The sequence below is a fragment of the Epinephelus fuscoguttatus genome, linkage group LG17 (assembly GCF_011397635.1).
Source record: "Epinephelus fuscoguttatus linkage group LG17, E.fuscoguttatus.final_Chr_v1".
NCBI lineage: Eukaryota > Metazoa > Chordata > Actinopteri > Perciformes > Serranidae > Epinephelus > Epinephelus fuscoguttatus.
Window position 1 is genome coordinate 5,477,818 of NC_064768.1, and position 16,939 is coordinate 5,494,756.

Consider the following 16,939-nt stretch of genomic DNA (forward strand, 5'->3'; position numbering starts at 1 on the left):
CCCAAGTCCAGCACCCTGAGACTATACACTAAGCGGAAAGAGGGAGGCTGAGGACTAGTGAACGTCAGAGCCACTATCCAGGATGAAACATCCAAAATCCAGGAGTACATCAAGAAGATGGCCCCAAAGGATGAGCTGGTAAGTGAATGCCTCCAACAGAAACTGGATGAGGGCAAAGTAGTGGTGGAGCAAACAACATGGAGGGACAAGCCATGCATGGTGCATACCACCGTCAAATATAGGAAGTGGCTGATATCAAGAAGACCTACCAGTGGCTGGAGAATGCTGGACTGACAGACAGCACAGAGGCACTAATCATCACAGCACAAGAACAGGCCCTATGCATAAAAGCCACAGAGGCCAGGGTCTACCACAGCAGATCAGACCCAAGGTGCAGGCTGTGCAAAAATGCCCCTGAGATGATCCAGCACATGGTGGCAGGGTGTAAAATGCAGGCAGGATCAGCGTACATGGCAAAACGAAGTGGCTGGGATAGTGTACAGGAACATCTGGGGTCACATGTGAGCTCTTAGTTTCAGAGTCATTAAGGTCACCATGTGAGTCGTTAGGGTCAGGTGGGACCAGGGGTGAATGGGTGTGAAGTCGTCTGGGACGGGATCCCAAGACTGCATTATAGGTGGGTGATAAGTGGTTTAAGGGTGGTCGTTCCAGTTTGAAGTAGTTGGATTCGTTAACGTCTCTTTCAAACCATCTTTCTTCCCTGGCCAAGATGTGCACATTGCTGTCCTCAAAGGAGTGTCCCTTCTCCTGTAGATGTAGGTGGACAGCTGAGTCTTGACCTGAGGAGCTGGCTCTCCTGTGCTGTGCCATACGCTTATGGAGTGGTTGTTTTGTTTAGTATAAATCTGTGCATTTCTGGCTGCACTGAACTGCATACACTACATTACTCTGCTTATGTCTGTGTGTTTTGTCCTTGGGGTGGACAGCTTTCTTTCTCAGTGAGTTACTGGGTTTAAAGTGCACAAGGATGTGGTGTTTGTTGAAAATCTGCCTGAGGTTCTCAGATACTCCTGCAACCTACGGAATGACAATATTGTTTTGTTTTTGTGTCCCTTCCTCTCTGTCTGCTCTGGGTCTTTAAGAGGTTTTGCAAAGGTCCAGTTGGTCTGGCCACGGGTTTTAAGTGCTTCCTTGATGTGTTTCTGTTTTTTAATGTGTTTGTGTACTTGCAGATCTGTTTCATGTTTTTGCAAATTTACTCATCTTTTTTTGGTAATTGTGGAAGGTGTTTCATATTTACAGATTACACATTTACACATGGGTTGTTGATTTCTTCACAAAAATAATACTGAGACAAACTTATTTTCATACGTATGTACAGTACTAATCATCATTTGCACTGTCCTTCCATATGGTCCCTTCTCGCAAATAAACTTTTATTGTGAAAGTATTAACCGGATGTGTCGTTACTTAGAACTGCGTCTGTCTTTACGGATGTTGCGTCACTGCTGCTTTAAAGCAAGCAGAGTCGAGCGGATCCGTACAGAGCCAGGCTATAAATCCCCGATCAGATGGACCTCTACAGAATCTGAAAACCTGGACTAATACTCGGACTAAAGACCCGAACTAAACCCTGGATCAAAGACCTCGATTCAACCCGGAAACTCCCGGAACGGAAACGGATCAAAGCCCGAGTCTCGGCACATTTAGACTGGAGTGAAGACGCCTCAGTGCTCGGGTAGGTCTCATCCTCTGCAGCTGCGTTTTATTTTTGGTGTTACTTTTCTTCCTCTCGATGTTTCGGTTCGTTTCGACCAGGCCGTTAACCGCCGGTATTGTCCGTGTGTCCCGGTGTTCAGTCCCCGGGCTGCGGGCCCTCTGTAGCCCGGCTCTCCTCCGTCTTCCTCTAGCTTGTTTTCATCAGGAGGGAGCGGCTCTGCTCCTCCTCCTCTTCCATCTGCTGCTCCTCCTGCTGCTGCCTGCGAATATACTCTTAAATATGTCCGTAATACTCACTGATACTGAGAGTTCAGCCCCTTATCTGTTGGAGTATTTCTGTGCTACTACCACAGTATTAAGATCTAGATTTTAAATTACTTCATGTGCAGTATTTTTCGTGTATTTGTGGTATTGTTTTATATCCTTAATGTTTTCTAGATATTAATATAAATATAAAAGACTGCCATTGCAGTCCTGAATAATACTCTCATAATACTTCTCCTTATTTTATTGGATTCTGCCTTTTTATTCTGCTGTTGTAAAGCACCTTGTAACTTTGTTTGGAAAGGTGCTTTACAAATAAAGCATATTATTATTATTATTATAATACTTCTATAGTGTCTGTACAGTACTCCTTTAAAACCTGTACAAGAATCCTATAATATTCTACAATACTTAAATAATGCTTGGACAATAATCCTATCATAGTAGTATAATGCCCCCACAATGCTAGAATAATACTAGTACAATACTCATGTAATACTTGTATTATATACCTGTAATACTTATATAAATTCCTTTAATACCATACAATACTCATATAATATAATATTATTCTCCTGATCACCCTTTTATAATTGTGTCATGCTCCTGTAATCAAATACTCGTGTAATACTTGTGCAGTTTTCCTATAAGACTTGTACAATAGCCCACTCCGACAATACTGACATGATATTCCCATATTACCTGTACAGTACTCTTATAAAACCTGCACAATACTCCAGCAATACTTGCACAATACTTCTATAATACTTGTACGATACTCCTATAATACTTGTACAATGTCCCTATGATACTTGTATAACAAACCTGTAATACTATGTGTGTGTATATATATATATATATATATATATATATATATATATATATATATATATGTGTATACTTATATAGCAGTAGTACAACACTCCTATAATGCTAGTATAATACTCTTACAGCCACATATATTTTTTACCCACCAATGATTAGAAGGGGTCGTCATTAAACTTTGTGCAGTATTTTGTCTCCTGCATTATCTTTGTAATTCCCTTTTAGTTTTCCTGTATAATTGCAAGCTCTCAATACTACAGTATTTGTTTACATTGTAGTATTATAGTATGTCATCCACCACAACCGACATCAGAAAATGTTTTTGTTTTCATACTTTTGATTGTCTTTACCTTTTTAATTTAAACTCAGATCTCCTCCAGACTCTCAGAAGAGGAGAAATATTAAAATTTAAATGCTTTATTTTCTTTTCTCATTTTAAAAAAGAGTTAAATTTAAGTATAAACAGAGTTTAAAACCTCTGGGTCAGCCTGTAAAGTACGCACCAGTGTGTAACAGTAGAATGTGAACTCCCACAGATTGCTAAAATCTTCCAAAATTCAAAAGATATGACCTCATGATTTTTCCCTTCTACCCCTCTGACCTTCTTACATACAATCAATAATATGATCCAAAAAAGTGTGTGTGTGTGTGTGTGTGTGTGTGTGTGTGTGTGTGTGTGTGTGTGTTTCAATCAGCTGTTACATTGTGGTGATAAACCTCCCACTTTGCCCTTAATTGTATGTCACACACTCACCCATCAGTCAGTACTTACTTGCTTGTACACACTACTTGTATTTGTATATAATATTTGTATAGTACTTCAGTGCATCAGTGTTTAATGTGTAAACAAATCCGCAATAATAATGATGATAATAATGATAACAACAATAATAATAATAATAATATAAAGAGAAGTTTGTCAGTATGAAATAAAATGAAGGAGATGATGATGATAAGTGAGATCAGAGGCCTGTACTATGAAGCAGGATTTGGAGTTAGCGAGGTAACTTCGGGGTTAACTCTCAGGGTTTTCAGTACTACAAAGCTGGTTCTCTTTTTACCAGAATAAATCACAGTGGCAACTTAGGCTGAACAGTTAAGCTGCTCCGGAGCAGGTTAACTTCAGAGTATCCTATCACAACCTGTCAACACCCCGACCTCTGACCAATCAGATCACTGAAGAAAAAAGTATCCATGAATGAAGGTCTGGAGTGACAGGTAAAAGAGAGGAGCCTGCATGCTGTTATAGGTCAGTAGAATCATTTAATTGTTCCAAGGGTTTTATTTCCAACGTTTTTAAAACCGAGCTTCTAACAAGCACAGAGATCATTTACAACACTAAACACATGATGCACAGTGGTGCTACTTTTACAGTACACTCTGATTCCATCACTGCAGCTCAAAATAACATGAGATGTGTGATGAGAACTAGAGTAAAACATAATATTTCATTAGTAAAATAATCTACAAGTCATTTCCTACAAGTTTGTGACAATTGACTCAGCTAGACTTGCACCGATTTATCAGCAGTGCTCAGAATCGGGCTGGTTTTCACGCGATTGGCCATGAGCTGCGACCGGCCGGTCAGTCTAAAATATGCCGATTTAAAATGCCGGTCAAATTCCCGGCTCGCAGCATGATTGACATCGTGTAACATCAGCAGCGCACACACACGCACATGTGCAACTCACGGCTTGGGCGATGTGAGGAAGTGAAACATGGGCGGCTTCTTACCTTCATCATTCACGCACACACATCAAAAGCGAGAAGGAGAAGATTGTTAATTGTCCGCTTTGCACTGTGAATCCGTGTGCTGAAGATTCATGTGTCCGCACGCTTACTGGCGGGCGTGTCCTGAAAACCTGTGTGAATTTTCCACAGGAGATATTTTTACTTTTTTTTCTATTCAAGAAATTACCTATATATGCTATACTCCAAGAATTATTATTTTATTTATCCATGTTTTTATTCATGTATGCCTTTTTTACTTATTTATTTTAATACTGTACCTGAAGTTATATTTGAGCAAAAAGGAAAATGTTTCTTAACCTGTGTCACTGTTTTTGTTTGTTTGTTTGAGATGGTTATTGAAAAGCTGGTTCTATCTTGGTTAAAATGCAAAGATAAAAAACATTGCAATATCTTGTGTGCTGTAAAGTGGTTTGAAAAAAATGAAATCGGACTCGGCCATCCAAACACTCTGCCAATCGGAAATCATTTTGTAATCGGTGCAAGTCTAGACTCAACGGTCAAGGAGTAACCCCCCTCTAAAGTTCATTGAACAATATCATCAAAACGCAATGACATATCAAAAAGTCTTTGGCAACTTTTGTAAAGCTCCATCCCATGATGCTCGACATAAGGTTTGGTGCAAATCTGACCTACGCCTTAGGAGGAGATGTAAAAATGGTGTTTTTCAGAAAATTCAATATGGTGGACAGTCTCGTGGGCGGACCTTGAGGGGTCTTTAGGTTTTCGTAGAATTCCTTCACCTGACCAAGAGTTTTGAGTTGACATACGATGCAAGGGGGATGGCCTCTCAAATCCAAATTTTCTTTGACCTTAATTATAGCACCCCCATCTGGCCTATTGGCATTTTTGTATTTTGAGCACCATTTGCACACAACTTCCAGTCATATCCTTCAAGCTTGAACCCCTAATAAGTACAGATAAGTACAGATAAGACAAGTTCAGACAAATATATATAAGTACCAGTGTTGGGCAGTAACGCGTTATTAGTAACATTATTAGTTATTAGTAACGCGTTACAGTAACATCGTTAGTTTTGGCAGTAACTAATACTCTAATGCGTTAGTTTTTAAATTCAGTAACTCAGTTACCGTTACCAAACGGTGCATTACTCCATTATTTTTGGCCAGGTTTTAAAACGGCGCGCAGCATGCAGTATTCCTTCACAAACTGAAGTTCCCTTTCACTAAAACATTTTAGCCATAAAAACAATAAAAGATAGTCAAGTCAGATAGAGGTATATGAACAATTCTTACCAGAGCATCTTAATGAAACACGTCTCTCACCATCTCTGAAGTCACTGTCGACCTGCTGGCCTCACCACAGTGCTGTAACGTTACATTAAGTGGTAGCGCTTCTGTAGATTTTTAGTCCCAGTAACGTTATATCCAGTGATGTGATAGCCATTGTCATCCCGAGGAAGCTTTTGTTGTGGACAGACAATGTCTGCGATGGGCGTCAGACTCGACACCATCATATTTGTATCCAAGTACCGTAGTTGTAAAACGTTTAGCTATATATACAGTACAGGCCAAAAGTTTGGACACACCTTCTCATTCAATGCGTTTTCTTTATTTTCATGACTATTTACATTGTAGATTCTCACTGAAGGCATCAAAACTATGAATGAACACATGTGAAGTTATGTACTTAACAAAAAAAGGTGAAATAACTGAAAACATGTTTTATATTCTAGTTTCTTCAAAATAGCCACCCTTTGCTCTGATTACTGCTTTGCACACTCTTGGCATTCTCTCCATGAGCTTCAAGAGGTAGTCACCTGAAATGGTTTCCACTTCACAGGTGTGCCTTATCAGGGTTAATTAGTGGAATTTCTAGCTTTATCAATGGGGTTGGGACCATCAGTTGTGTTGTGCAGAAGTCAGGTTAATACACAGCCGACAGCCCTATTGGACAACTGTTAAAATTCATATTATGGCAAGAACCAATCAGCTAACTAAAGAAAAACGAGTGACCATCATTACTTTAAGAAATGAAGGTCAGTCAGTCCGGAAAATTGCAAAGACTTTAAATGTGTCCCCAAGTGGAGTCGCAAAAACCATCAAGCGCTACAACGAAACTGGCACACATGAGGACCGACCCAGGAAAGGAAGACCAAGAGTCACCTCTGCTTCTGAGGATAAGTTCATCCGAGTCACCAGCCTCAGAAATCGCAAGTTAACAGCAGCTCAGATCAGAGACCAGATGAATGCCACACAGAGTTCTAGCAGCAGACCCATCTCTAGAACAACTGTTAAGAGGAGACTGCGAATCAGGCCTTCATGGTCAAATAGCTGCTAGGAAACCACTGCTAAGGAGAGGCAACAAGCAGAAGAGATTTGTTTGGGCCAAGAAACACAAGGAATGGACATTAGACCAGTGGAAATCTGTGCTTTGGTCTGATGAGTCCAAATTTGAGATCTTTGGTTCCAACCGCCGTGTCTTTGTGAGACGCAGAAAAGGTGAACGGATGGATTCCACATGCCTGGCACTGTGAAGCATGGAGGAGGAGGTGTGATGGTGTGGGGTGTGTTTGCTGGTGACACTGTTGGGGATTTATTCAAAATTGAAGGCACACTGAACCAGCATGGCTACCTACAGCATCCTGCAGCGACATGCCATCCCATCCGGTTTGCGTTTAGTTGGACGATCATTTATTTTCAACAGGACAACCTCAAACACACCTCCAGGCTGTGTAAGGGCTATTTGACCAAGAAGGAGAGTGATGGAGTGCTGCGGCAGATGACCTGGCCTCCACAGTCACCGGACCTGAACCCAATCGAGATGGTTTGGGGTGAGCTGGACCGCAGAGTGAAGGCAAAGGGGCCAACAAGTGCTAAACACCTCTGGAAACTCCTTCAAGACTGTTGGAAAACCATTTCAGGTGACTACCTCTTGAAGCTCATGGAGAGAATGCCAAGAGTGTGCAAAGCAGTAATCAGAGCAAAGGGTGGCTATTTTGAAGAAACTAGAATATAAAACATGTTTTCAGTTATTTCACCTTTTTTTGTTAAGTACATAACTCCACATGTGTTCATTCATAGTTTTGATGCCTTCAGTGAGAATCTACAATGTAAATAGTCATGAAAATAAAGAAAACGCATTGAATGAGAAGGTGTGTCCAAACTTTTGGCCTGTACTGTATATATATATTTTTATATATATATCTATATATATATATATATATACACACACAATATAATATTGTAGTGTGACTTACATATTTTGATAATATTCAATTCAATTCAATTTTATCTATAAAGCCCAATATCACAAATCACAATTTGCCTCAGAGAGCTTTACAGCATACGACATCCCTCTGTCCTTATGACCCTCGCAGCAGATAAGGAAAAACTCCCCCAAAAAAACCCTTTAGTGGGGAACAGTGACGCCAGCTATTGTTCCTTGTGCGTTTTTGTTTGCATCTTACTGTTGTTCAAACGGACGTATCTGTGTTGATCTGTCGGTCTCCAGGCTACAACAATGTTCTCATTGGCCCCATCTGTCACGGCATGTCCTCAGATCTCGATTTCTTTCTTTTTTTATGTGAATATGTGAAGCCTCTGGTGATTCCCACCCCTATCCACTACCATTAATTCCACTACTACTACTACTGATGATGATAATGATAATACCAACAATAATGAATATAGTATAGTAATAATAATACAATATAACACATTCTGTACTAGGTGTGGCTTATTTGCAAACCAAAACGTGTTGCTGTCACTGACTTGAGTGACATGACTTGAGGACGCTTGATCAGACTTCTCTAAATAAACAAGCAAGGCTTTAAATAAATCAATTAGAGTGAAGATGACACAACATATCACACTACTTCTACTTTGTGTGTGTGTGTGTGTGTGTGTGTGTGTGTGTGTGTGTGTAGTGAGTCATTCAGTGTGGAGGATGCTGATTATGATGTCATGCCCACACATGTCATGTGTAGGCATGGATGGATAGATAGATAGATCTATCTATCTATCTGTCTATCGTAGTTATAAAGCCCAACATCACAAATCACAGTTTGCCTCACAGGACTTTACAGCATACGACATCCCTCTGTCCTTTGGACCCTCGCAGAGGATAAGGAAAAACTCCCCCAAAAAAACCCTTTAACGGGGGGGGACAAACGGTAGAAACCTCAGGAAGAGTAACTGAGGAGGTATCGCTCTTCAAGGATGGACAGACGTGCAATAGATGTCGTGCAGAACAGATCAACATGATAAATTAACAATAATCCGTATGTCACAATGAGACAGAGAGAGAGACAGAGACAGTGAGAGATGCAGGACAGACGGTAATGACAGTAGCTTACAACAACATTAATGAAAGTAATAATATTATTATAATAATTACGGCTATTGTGGTACAATAACTTGAAAGTATATATTAACATCTGATAGTATACATATGTGACAATAATCATATGGGTATAATAACAGCAGAAGTATGACTAATGATAACAGCAGCAGCAGGAGGCATCAGGCAGGACCACGGCAGCAGCACAACCACGCACGTCACGCTGTCCAGGCACCGCTGCGATATGAGTTAACCTGTGGGACAGTGGAGCACAAAGGCCCCGTTTATACGACAACGATTTCAACTGAAAACGGTAAACTTCAGTTGCGTTTTGGCCGATCGTTTACACGACAGCGGCGTTTTGGGTGCCTGAAAACGCAACGATTTGAAAACGGGTTCCAGAGTGCAACGTTTTGGAAACGGCAGCCCAGACGGTAACAGGAAGATGATTCCACAGGAGAGGCGCCTGATAGCTGAAGGCTCTGGCTCCTGATCTACTTTTGGAGACTGCAGGGACCACGAGTAACCCTGCATTCTCCGAGCGCAGTGTTCTGGTGGGATAATAAGGCACTATGAGCTCTCTAAGATATGACGGAGCTTGACCATTTAGAGCTTTATAAGTTAGGAGTAGGATTTTATATTGAATTCTGGATTTTACAGGGAGCCAGTGCAGAGAAGCTAAAACAGGAGAAATGTGTTCTCGCCTCTTAGTTCCTGTTAGTATACGTGCTGCTGCATTCTGAATTAGCTGGAGAGTTTTAAAGATAGATAGATAGATAGATAGATAGATAGATAGATAGATAGATAGATAGATAGATAGATAGATAGAAACAAAGGGAAAAAACATCAGTACTCTATCTTTCTATCTATCTGAGTCTCAACATGTGTCTGTGTCACCAAGCATCTAAGACTGAGCTGGTTTAATATCCCTTTCCTTTATTTTTTATATTTATATATATTTACAAATGTAAAGACCAGCTGAAATGAAATTAGATCACTTCCTGTGACTCTGTTTGTTCCAGAGTTTATAAAACTGTGCCGAAGGTTTAATATTTTCTCCCCACCAGCTGATTGTTTTCTGTTTTGTTTTATTGACTTCTGTTTCTGCTGATTATCAGTGTGATTAACAAGACAACCAATCAGCAGTCAGCAGGTCAAAGGTCAAACAAGTCATCAGAGGTAGAAGAAGTACTCACGTATATTTCACTTGTGTAAAAATAACAATACCACAGTGCAGGAATAATCAGTTGTGAGGAAAAGTCCTGCATTCAAAATAATGTGAAATTATCTGTATCAACATAAACATCTATCTTTCTTCAGAGCTACAAACAGTGCTTTTAAATACTACAGTAAGTGTGTGTGTGTGTGTGTGTGTCTGTGTGTGTGTCTGTGTGTCTGTCTGTGCGTGTGTACAGAGAGAGAGTAAAGCTGCCTCCACCCACGCCTCACATCTGGAAACCATCATACACACTCACACACATGTGATGACATCATGCTAAGCTGTGTGTGATCAGATCAAATTAAGCTGACGGTGATGTCATTACAAGGACACAGATTTGTGATCTGAAGTCAATTTTTTTTTAAGTTTCATATTAATACACCGGCAGTGAAGAAGTACATTTACTCCAGTACTGTACTGTGGGACAATTTCAGGGTACTTGTACTGTATTTGAGTATTTCTATTTTATGCTACTTTAAACTTCTATGCTTCTAAATTTACTGCAAAAGTTAGCCTATTTTAGCACAAAACTGTAAGCAGGGGGGGAAATGTCAGCCTGACTTAGCACTAACACTGGTCATGGGGAAACTGCTAGCCTAGCTTAGCACAGAGACAGGAAATAGAGGAAACTGTTAGCTTATTTAGCACGAAGACTGGAAAGCGGGGGGAAACTGTTAGCCTAACTTACCACAAAGACTGGAAAGCAGTGGGAAACTGTTAGCATGGCATAGCACAGACACTGGAAGCAGGGTGACACCACTAGCTTAGCTTAGCACAAAGACTGGAAGCAGGAGGACCTGTTATCCTAGCTTAGCTCAAAGACTAGAAGCAGGGGGAACTGTTAGCCTAGCTTAGCACAAAGATTGAAAGCAGGGGAATCTGTTAGCCTAGCTTAGCACAAAGACTGGAAGTAGGGGGAATGTTAGCCTAGCTTAGCACAAAGACCGGAATCAGGGTGAAACTGTTAGCTTTAACAGGGGAACTGTAAGCCTAACTTAGCACAGAGACTGGAAGCAGGGGGACCCCTTAGCCTAACTCAGCACAAAGGCTGGAAGTAGGGGGAACTATTAGTCTAACTTAGCACAAAGACAAGAAATTGGGGGAACTGTTAGCCTAGCATAGCACAGACACTGGAAGCAGGGGAAATCTGCTAGCCTAGCTTAGCACAAACACTGGAAGCAGGGTGAAACTGCCAGCTTAGCTTTGCACAATGACTGTAAGGAGGAGAACCTGTTATCGTAGCTTAGCTCAAAGACTAGAAGCAGGGAGAACTGTTAGCCTAGCTTAGCACAAAGACAGGGAATGGGGGAAACTGTTAGTCTATCTTAGCACGAAGACTGGAAGCAGGGGGGAACTGTTAGCCTGACTTAGCACAAAGACAGGAAACGAGGGGAACTGTTAGCTTAGCTTAGCACAAAGACTGGAAACAGGGGAACTGTTAGCCTAGTTGGCACAAAGACTGGAAACGGGGGACTGTTAGCCTAGCTTAGCACAAAGACTGGAAGTAGGGGGGAACTGTTAGCCTAGTTAGCACAAAGACTAGAAACAGGGTGGACTGTTAGCCTAGCTTAGCACAAAGACTAGAAGCAGGGGGAACTGTCTCTTATGTAAGGTTCAGTTTTTATGTAACAGTAACAAAGCAATGAGTGTTACTCTATTAACTGTATTTGGATGGAGAGATGCAGGAAGAGGCATAGTCACAGAAACGGTTAATCTTTTTTCAAAGATTTGTCATGGAAACAGATTTCAGTGTCAGGAGGTCAGACAGAAACTGGATCAGTTGCTGGAAGTGAAACCAGAAAAACACAGAGTCTGTGAGAAGGAGAGGAGGATACTGATAGAAAAAGAAATAGAAACAAAATCAGACTCCTCCTCCTCCTCCTCACAGTGATGATCCCAGTCATCTGCGTCACTCACTCTGATGACACAAACACAACAGGAGGTTTCCCTTCTCTCAGCGTGTTGCTGCAGACGTAATGAGCCTCGTTCACGACTTCAAGAAAAGATAAATAATAAAATATCAAGGCTACTGGGTTGTTTGTGTATATAGATCATGGTTCTGATGCAGACTGTTATTCAGGTGACAGGTTGGTGTGCAGCAGGAGGACATTACTTAGCACACACATACAGACTCACAACGATGTGTGGGAGGGAGGCAAACAAAGTGACACTATCATGTAAACACACCATGGTTCATCTCAGCTACTGCAGACACGACACATACGCTCTTTAAATGATGTTTGTGTAGCTGTTTCCAGACCTGCTTAGGATTTCTAAACAAATATCAGAGTGGAGAATCTTAACAGGAACAGTTCAACATTTCAGGAAACATTTACAGAGTACAGAACCTGCATCAGTTCACAGAGACAACATTTTCTCTTTCTCTCTCTCTTTGTAGGCCTGCTCCTCCAAAATGGCCGACACAGAGGTCTCCTTGTCCCCGGCTCTGCGTCCGCTCCACCTTAGCCCCTCCCACTCAGTACCACCTCTTCCACCTGCCTCCTCCACTTCCCCCACCACCTTCTCCTGCCCGTCCTCCCCCTCCAGCGCCTCCTCTACCTCCTCTTCTTCATCATCTTCCTCATGCTCTGAAAGCTCCTCTGACTGCCCAGTCCACCACCACCACCACCACCACCATCATCATCATCATCACCCCCGCCCCCAGCTGCAGCTGCCCCCACCTTCCCACAGCGAGCAGCCTTCCTCCCCCAGCGCCAGCCCCCGCAGCTCCAGCCCCAGCGGGAGCATCGGCAGCACTGGCAGCCTCGGCAGCAGTGCCAGTGAGGGCATCGGCAGCAGTGGCATGTCGAGTGCCGGCGACCCGCGAGGCCCCAGCCCCCCGCTGGACGTCATCTCAGAGGATGCCATGGAGATGGACCTGGGGGTCGACCAAGGTAACAGAACCCCATAATATTTTGTCATTGATGTATTGTTGAGACCACACGAATGATTCAGCTGATTCTGAGCACAAGGAGTAGGAGCAGGGGGGAACTATTAGCTTAGCTTAGCACAAAGACTAGAAACAGGGGACTGTTAGCCTAGCTTAGCACGAAGACTAGAAGCAGGGGACTGTTAGCCTAGCTTAGCACAAAGACTAGAAACGGGACTGTTAGCCTAGCTTAGCATGAAGAATAGAAGCAGGGGACTGTTAGCCTAGCTTAGCACAAAGACTAGAAGCAGGGAAAAACTGTTAGCCTAGCTTAGCACAAAGACTGGAAACTGGGGAAACTGTTAGTCTAACTTAGCACAAACACTGAAAGCAGGGTCAAACTGCTAGCCTAGCTTATGCACACAATGTATTTTGAAAAATCCACTTAGTCCTGATCCAGAAGTTTGGTACCAGATTGGTACTCTGCACAGAGGTGAGCCCAGTTGTATCTAGTTTTGTTTAAATTAATACTGAGTGATCACAAACTAGCTGGAGATTACACCAGGAAAGCCATCCTTGACTGCACATTCAGTAGGCATTAGGAAACAGATTGAATATTTGTGAGAAGTGCAGTGTGACCACACCTTTTAGTCTGGCCCCTCAACTGGGACCAATATGTCTTGGGGGACCTAAGGCCCGTTTCCACCGCAGGAACTTCGGGGTAATTTTACGGGGCTGGGGCCATTGGTGCGTGTCTCCACTGCAGGAACCACCCCGAAGGACAGAGTATATATACTCAAGGCAGAATGTGACGTCAATAGAAAGTGACAAAATAGCCGCGTTGCCCCGGTCGAAATGGTCGCGCAACGATTACGTCACATCCAGAGCCCGGTAACTTTACAGGAATCTTCCTACTCCGCCCTCTCAGTGGAGACATGGCGGTTGAGAGGGCTGAGCGAGAGGACGTTCCTGTAAAGTTCCTGCCCCCCAAATAGTAACAGGAACTTCTTCAGTGGAAATGGGCCTCAAGACAGCACAGCTCCCAGGACCACAGGGACACGAAACCCTTCCACTCTGTGAGGTGGTGATTCTCAGGAAGACATTAAAGGAAAAGTGCCACAGATTCAGTCTTTTTTCAAATTTTTGTAGCAGCTGTAACAGCTGAGTCATTTATTTGTTGTTTGCAGTTTCTAAGTTTTTCTTTCAGGTTTTACAGATGTTATGGTTACGATCAGTCTGACCTCTTCTTGATTTCTGCCTCCAGTGATCGACCCAGAAGTTGCTCTGAAGGCTTGCCAGGAAGTCCTTCTCAAGGTCAAGTTGCAAAACAGAGAAGTGCCTGAACAGCAACAAGTTGACAACAAACAACAACAACAGGACGATCAACAACAACAACAACAACAACATTACACAGACTCAACAGAGTGCTCCAGCCCACAGTGGCACATCAGCCCGGACACCAGCTCCATCAAAGAGGAGGAAGAGGAGGAAGAGGTGGAGGGGAGTTGTGGGAAGGATGGGGGTAAACAAGGCGATACCTACCAGCAAGACCCACCTCCTGCAGCACGGCCAGAGTCCTCCTCACTGCTGTCGGCATCATCATCATCATCATCTAAACAGTCGTGGCTGCTGCGCCTGTTCCAGTCCAAGCTGTTTGATGTTTCCATGGCAATCTCCTACCTGTACAAGTCAAAGGAGCCAGGGGTGCAGGCGTACATTGGAAACCGCCTCTTCAGCTTCCCCGACAGCGAGGTGGACTTCTACCTGCCGCAGTTGCTCAACATGTATGTGCACATGGACACCGAGGTGGGAGACGCCATCAGACCGTACCTGGTGAGTCCCCAGGCACCTGGTTTAGAAAACAACAGAGGTTTTAAGGTCTCAACAGAAGGCATCATTTATTTCTGTCTGGTTCTATGTATGGATCATTTCACCAAGGATCCATTTAAATGATTTTGTATAGAAATCACATGAAGCTTGTTAGCTAGCTAATCTTTGTATCAACTCAGGGTGTTAGTTTATTAACAAAGCTATGGAACACTTGGATAAGTGTGTTCAGAGCTAAATCCCATCCATCTCTTTACTGTTTATCAATGCCTCCATGATACTTTGCAACTTTGCCCAGACTCACAAAGTCATGCCTCCACCGTCAGGCTAGACCTGAGAGGGAAGCTACTGGTGGTCAGGTGTCAAACATTGTGATGCTTTAGCATTCTCACCCATGTCGAGGAAAATAGTGCTTGGGCCATAGAATGCAATGCCACCTTTAATAACAGCTCAACTGACAGGTATCAGTAGACCAGAAGGACCACAACTTTTCTAGTTTGGAAGGAGTTTACAGAGACCATGCAGAAAAACATTCGGTCGGCCTCTAGGAGTTCTGACAAATCATCAGATGACTCAGAAGAGAGAGGCGGGACTTTGTCTCTCCAGGCTGAACTGCTGACTCTGACCGTGGACAGTGTAGGATGGTGAAAAAAATGGGATTCCTAAACCCGACCAACATATCTTCAGTGGGGGCAGAATGATAAGATGATTTAGGGGGAATCCTTGCCCATCTCACTGGTGGAGGTCACTGAGGCAGTTTCACAGCAGGCCGATGGTTCCCATTCTTTTTAAAGCATGGCCAAAAGATGCATTCTGTTGTCAGGGTATAGCACTGCTGGATGGGCAGCAGATCCTCATACAGTAGTTTAGTAAACATCTAACGAATTAGCGCCCCTAGTTGTTAGGATAGTTTTAGGAAAAGGAACATGGTAGGGTTTTGTCACGTAATGTACTTAATGCAAAGTAACTTACGTACTTAACATAACTTGACAGCATACCTTAAGGTGCTGACACACCAAACCGACATCAAAGAACTAACGGCGATGAAAGCCAACTGTTACGTCGCCCTGTGTCAGTTACATTTGAACACACTACAAAGACTACATCCGATGGCCAAGTAGCACGTACGTTCTGCGCCTGCGTGAGAGGAAATAACGCAAAAAGAGCACCACAGCACCTCCACGGACTATTACATCCAGACGGTCCCGGTGTTTCCTCCGCAGGCTCCATTTCACTCAGCTGCTTCTTCCCACTTTAACCTGAATAACAAACCGGGGCTTGGTGCTCCGGTTGGATCCAAATGGAGAGGAGCACCGTTTAGCCCTGGTTTCACTACAGGCAGATTCACTCGCTACAGTGGTGAGGAAATAAAACCTGAACAGCCAATCAGAGTGATCTCTCTCACTGACAAGCTCCGCCGCCGATTCAACATGCTCAATCAGCTGAAAAGCCGCGGACGCAAAGTGCCAGTGGTGCGGGACACACTGCAAAAACTAGGGCGACAGAAGCTCACCGATGCTCCAACTTTGACCGACGGCCAACCGTCGGCTTGGTGTGTCAGGGCCTTTAAGATAACTCAGCGTTCACTTGATTTCACACAGGACACAGTCCCCAGTCTCCTGGGGGAAAGTCCTGTGTTTGTTTGACCCATCCACCCCACCCTGCCTCCTTACACAAATGTTTGCTCTTTGTACACTTCCTTCTTTACTCTCATCAGCACATTGGTCATGTGAACACAGCCTTCACAATTTGTGGGTTATATATAATTTACGAGCTCACGGACTACATGGGTTATATACAAATTCTGGTTCATTACTTTATGTAGGTATACGTGCGAACAGTGCATGAGAACATCTTGAAATGGGTCATAGGACCACAAAGTACATCTGAATGTATTTTGTTAAAAGGACCCAGATGAGGCCATCAAACGCTTCCTGGACACCTCCCATTGGAGGTATTTCGGACACTTCTAACTGAGAGAGGCCCACCCAGAACATGCTGCAGGGATTATATATCTCATCTGGTCTGGGAATGCCTCGGAGCTACCAGGACAAGCTGGAGGATGAGGCTGAAGCCCCCAGTCTTAAAGAAATAAGTTTTTATTTTTTGGCCCTGTTGCCTAGCCCTCTTTGAAAACTTAAGACCCTCTCCCACTGGACATAAAAACAACTAACACTCATTAATATCTGGCTTTTATCTTTAGT

General features: G+C 43.1%; 1 protein-coding gene across 1 annotated transcript in view; it reads left to right on the plus strand.

Annotated features, from left to right (window-relative positions):
* Positions 1 to 1,458: 1,458 nt before the first annotated feature.
* The window catches only part of LOC125904251 (phosphatidylinositol 4-kinase beta-like), a 60,407-nt gene continuing 44,926 nt past the window's right edge, over positions 1,459 to 16,939 (plus strand). Inside the window, exons 1-3 of the mRNA XM_049601539.1 lie at positions 1,459 to 1,699; positions 12,438 to 12,933; positions 14,173 to 14,741. Coding sequence (XP_049457496.1) covers positions 12,453 to 12,933; positions 14,173 to 14,741 — 1,050 coding nt within the window. The 5' untranslated portion in view covers positions 1,459 to 1,699; positions 12,438 to 12,452. The remainder of the gene's footprint in view (positions 1,700 to 12,437; positions 12,934 to 14,172; positions 14,742 to 16,939) is intronic.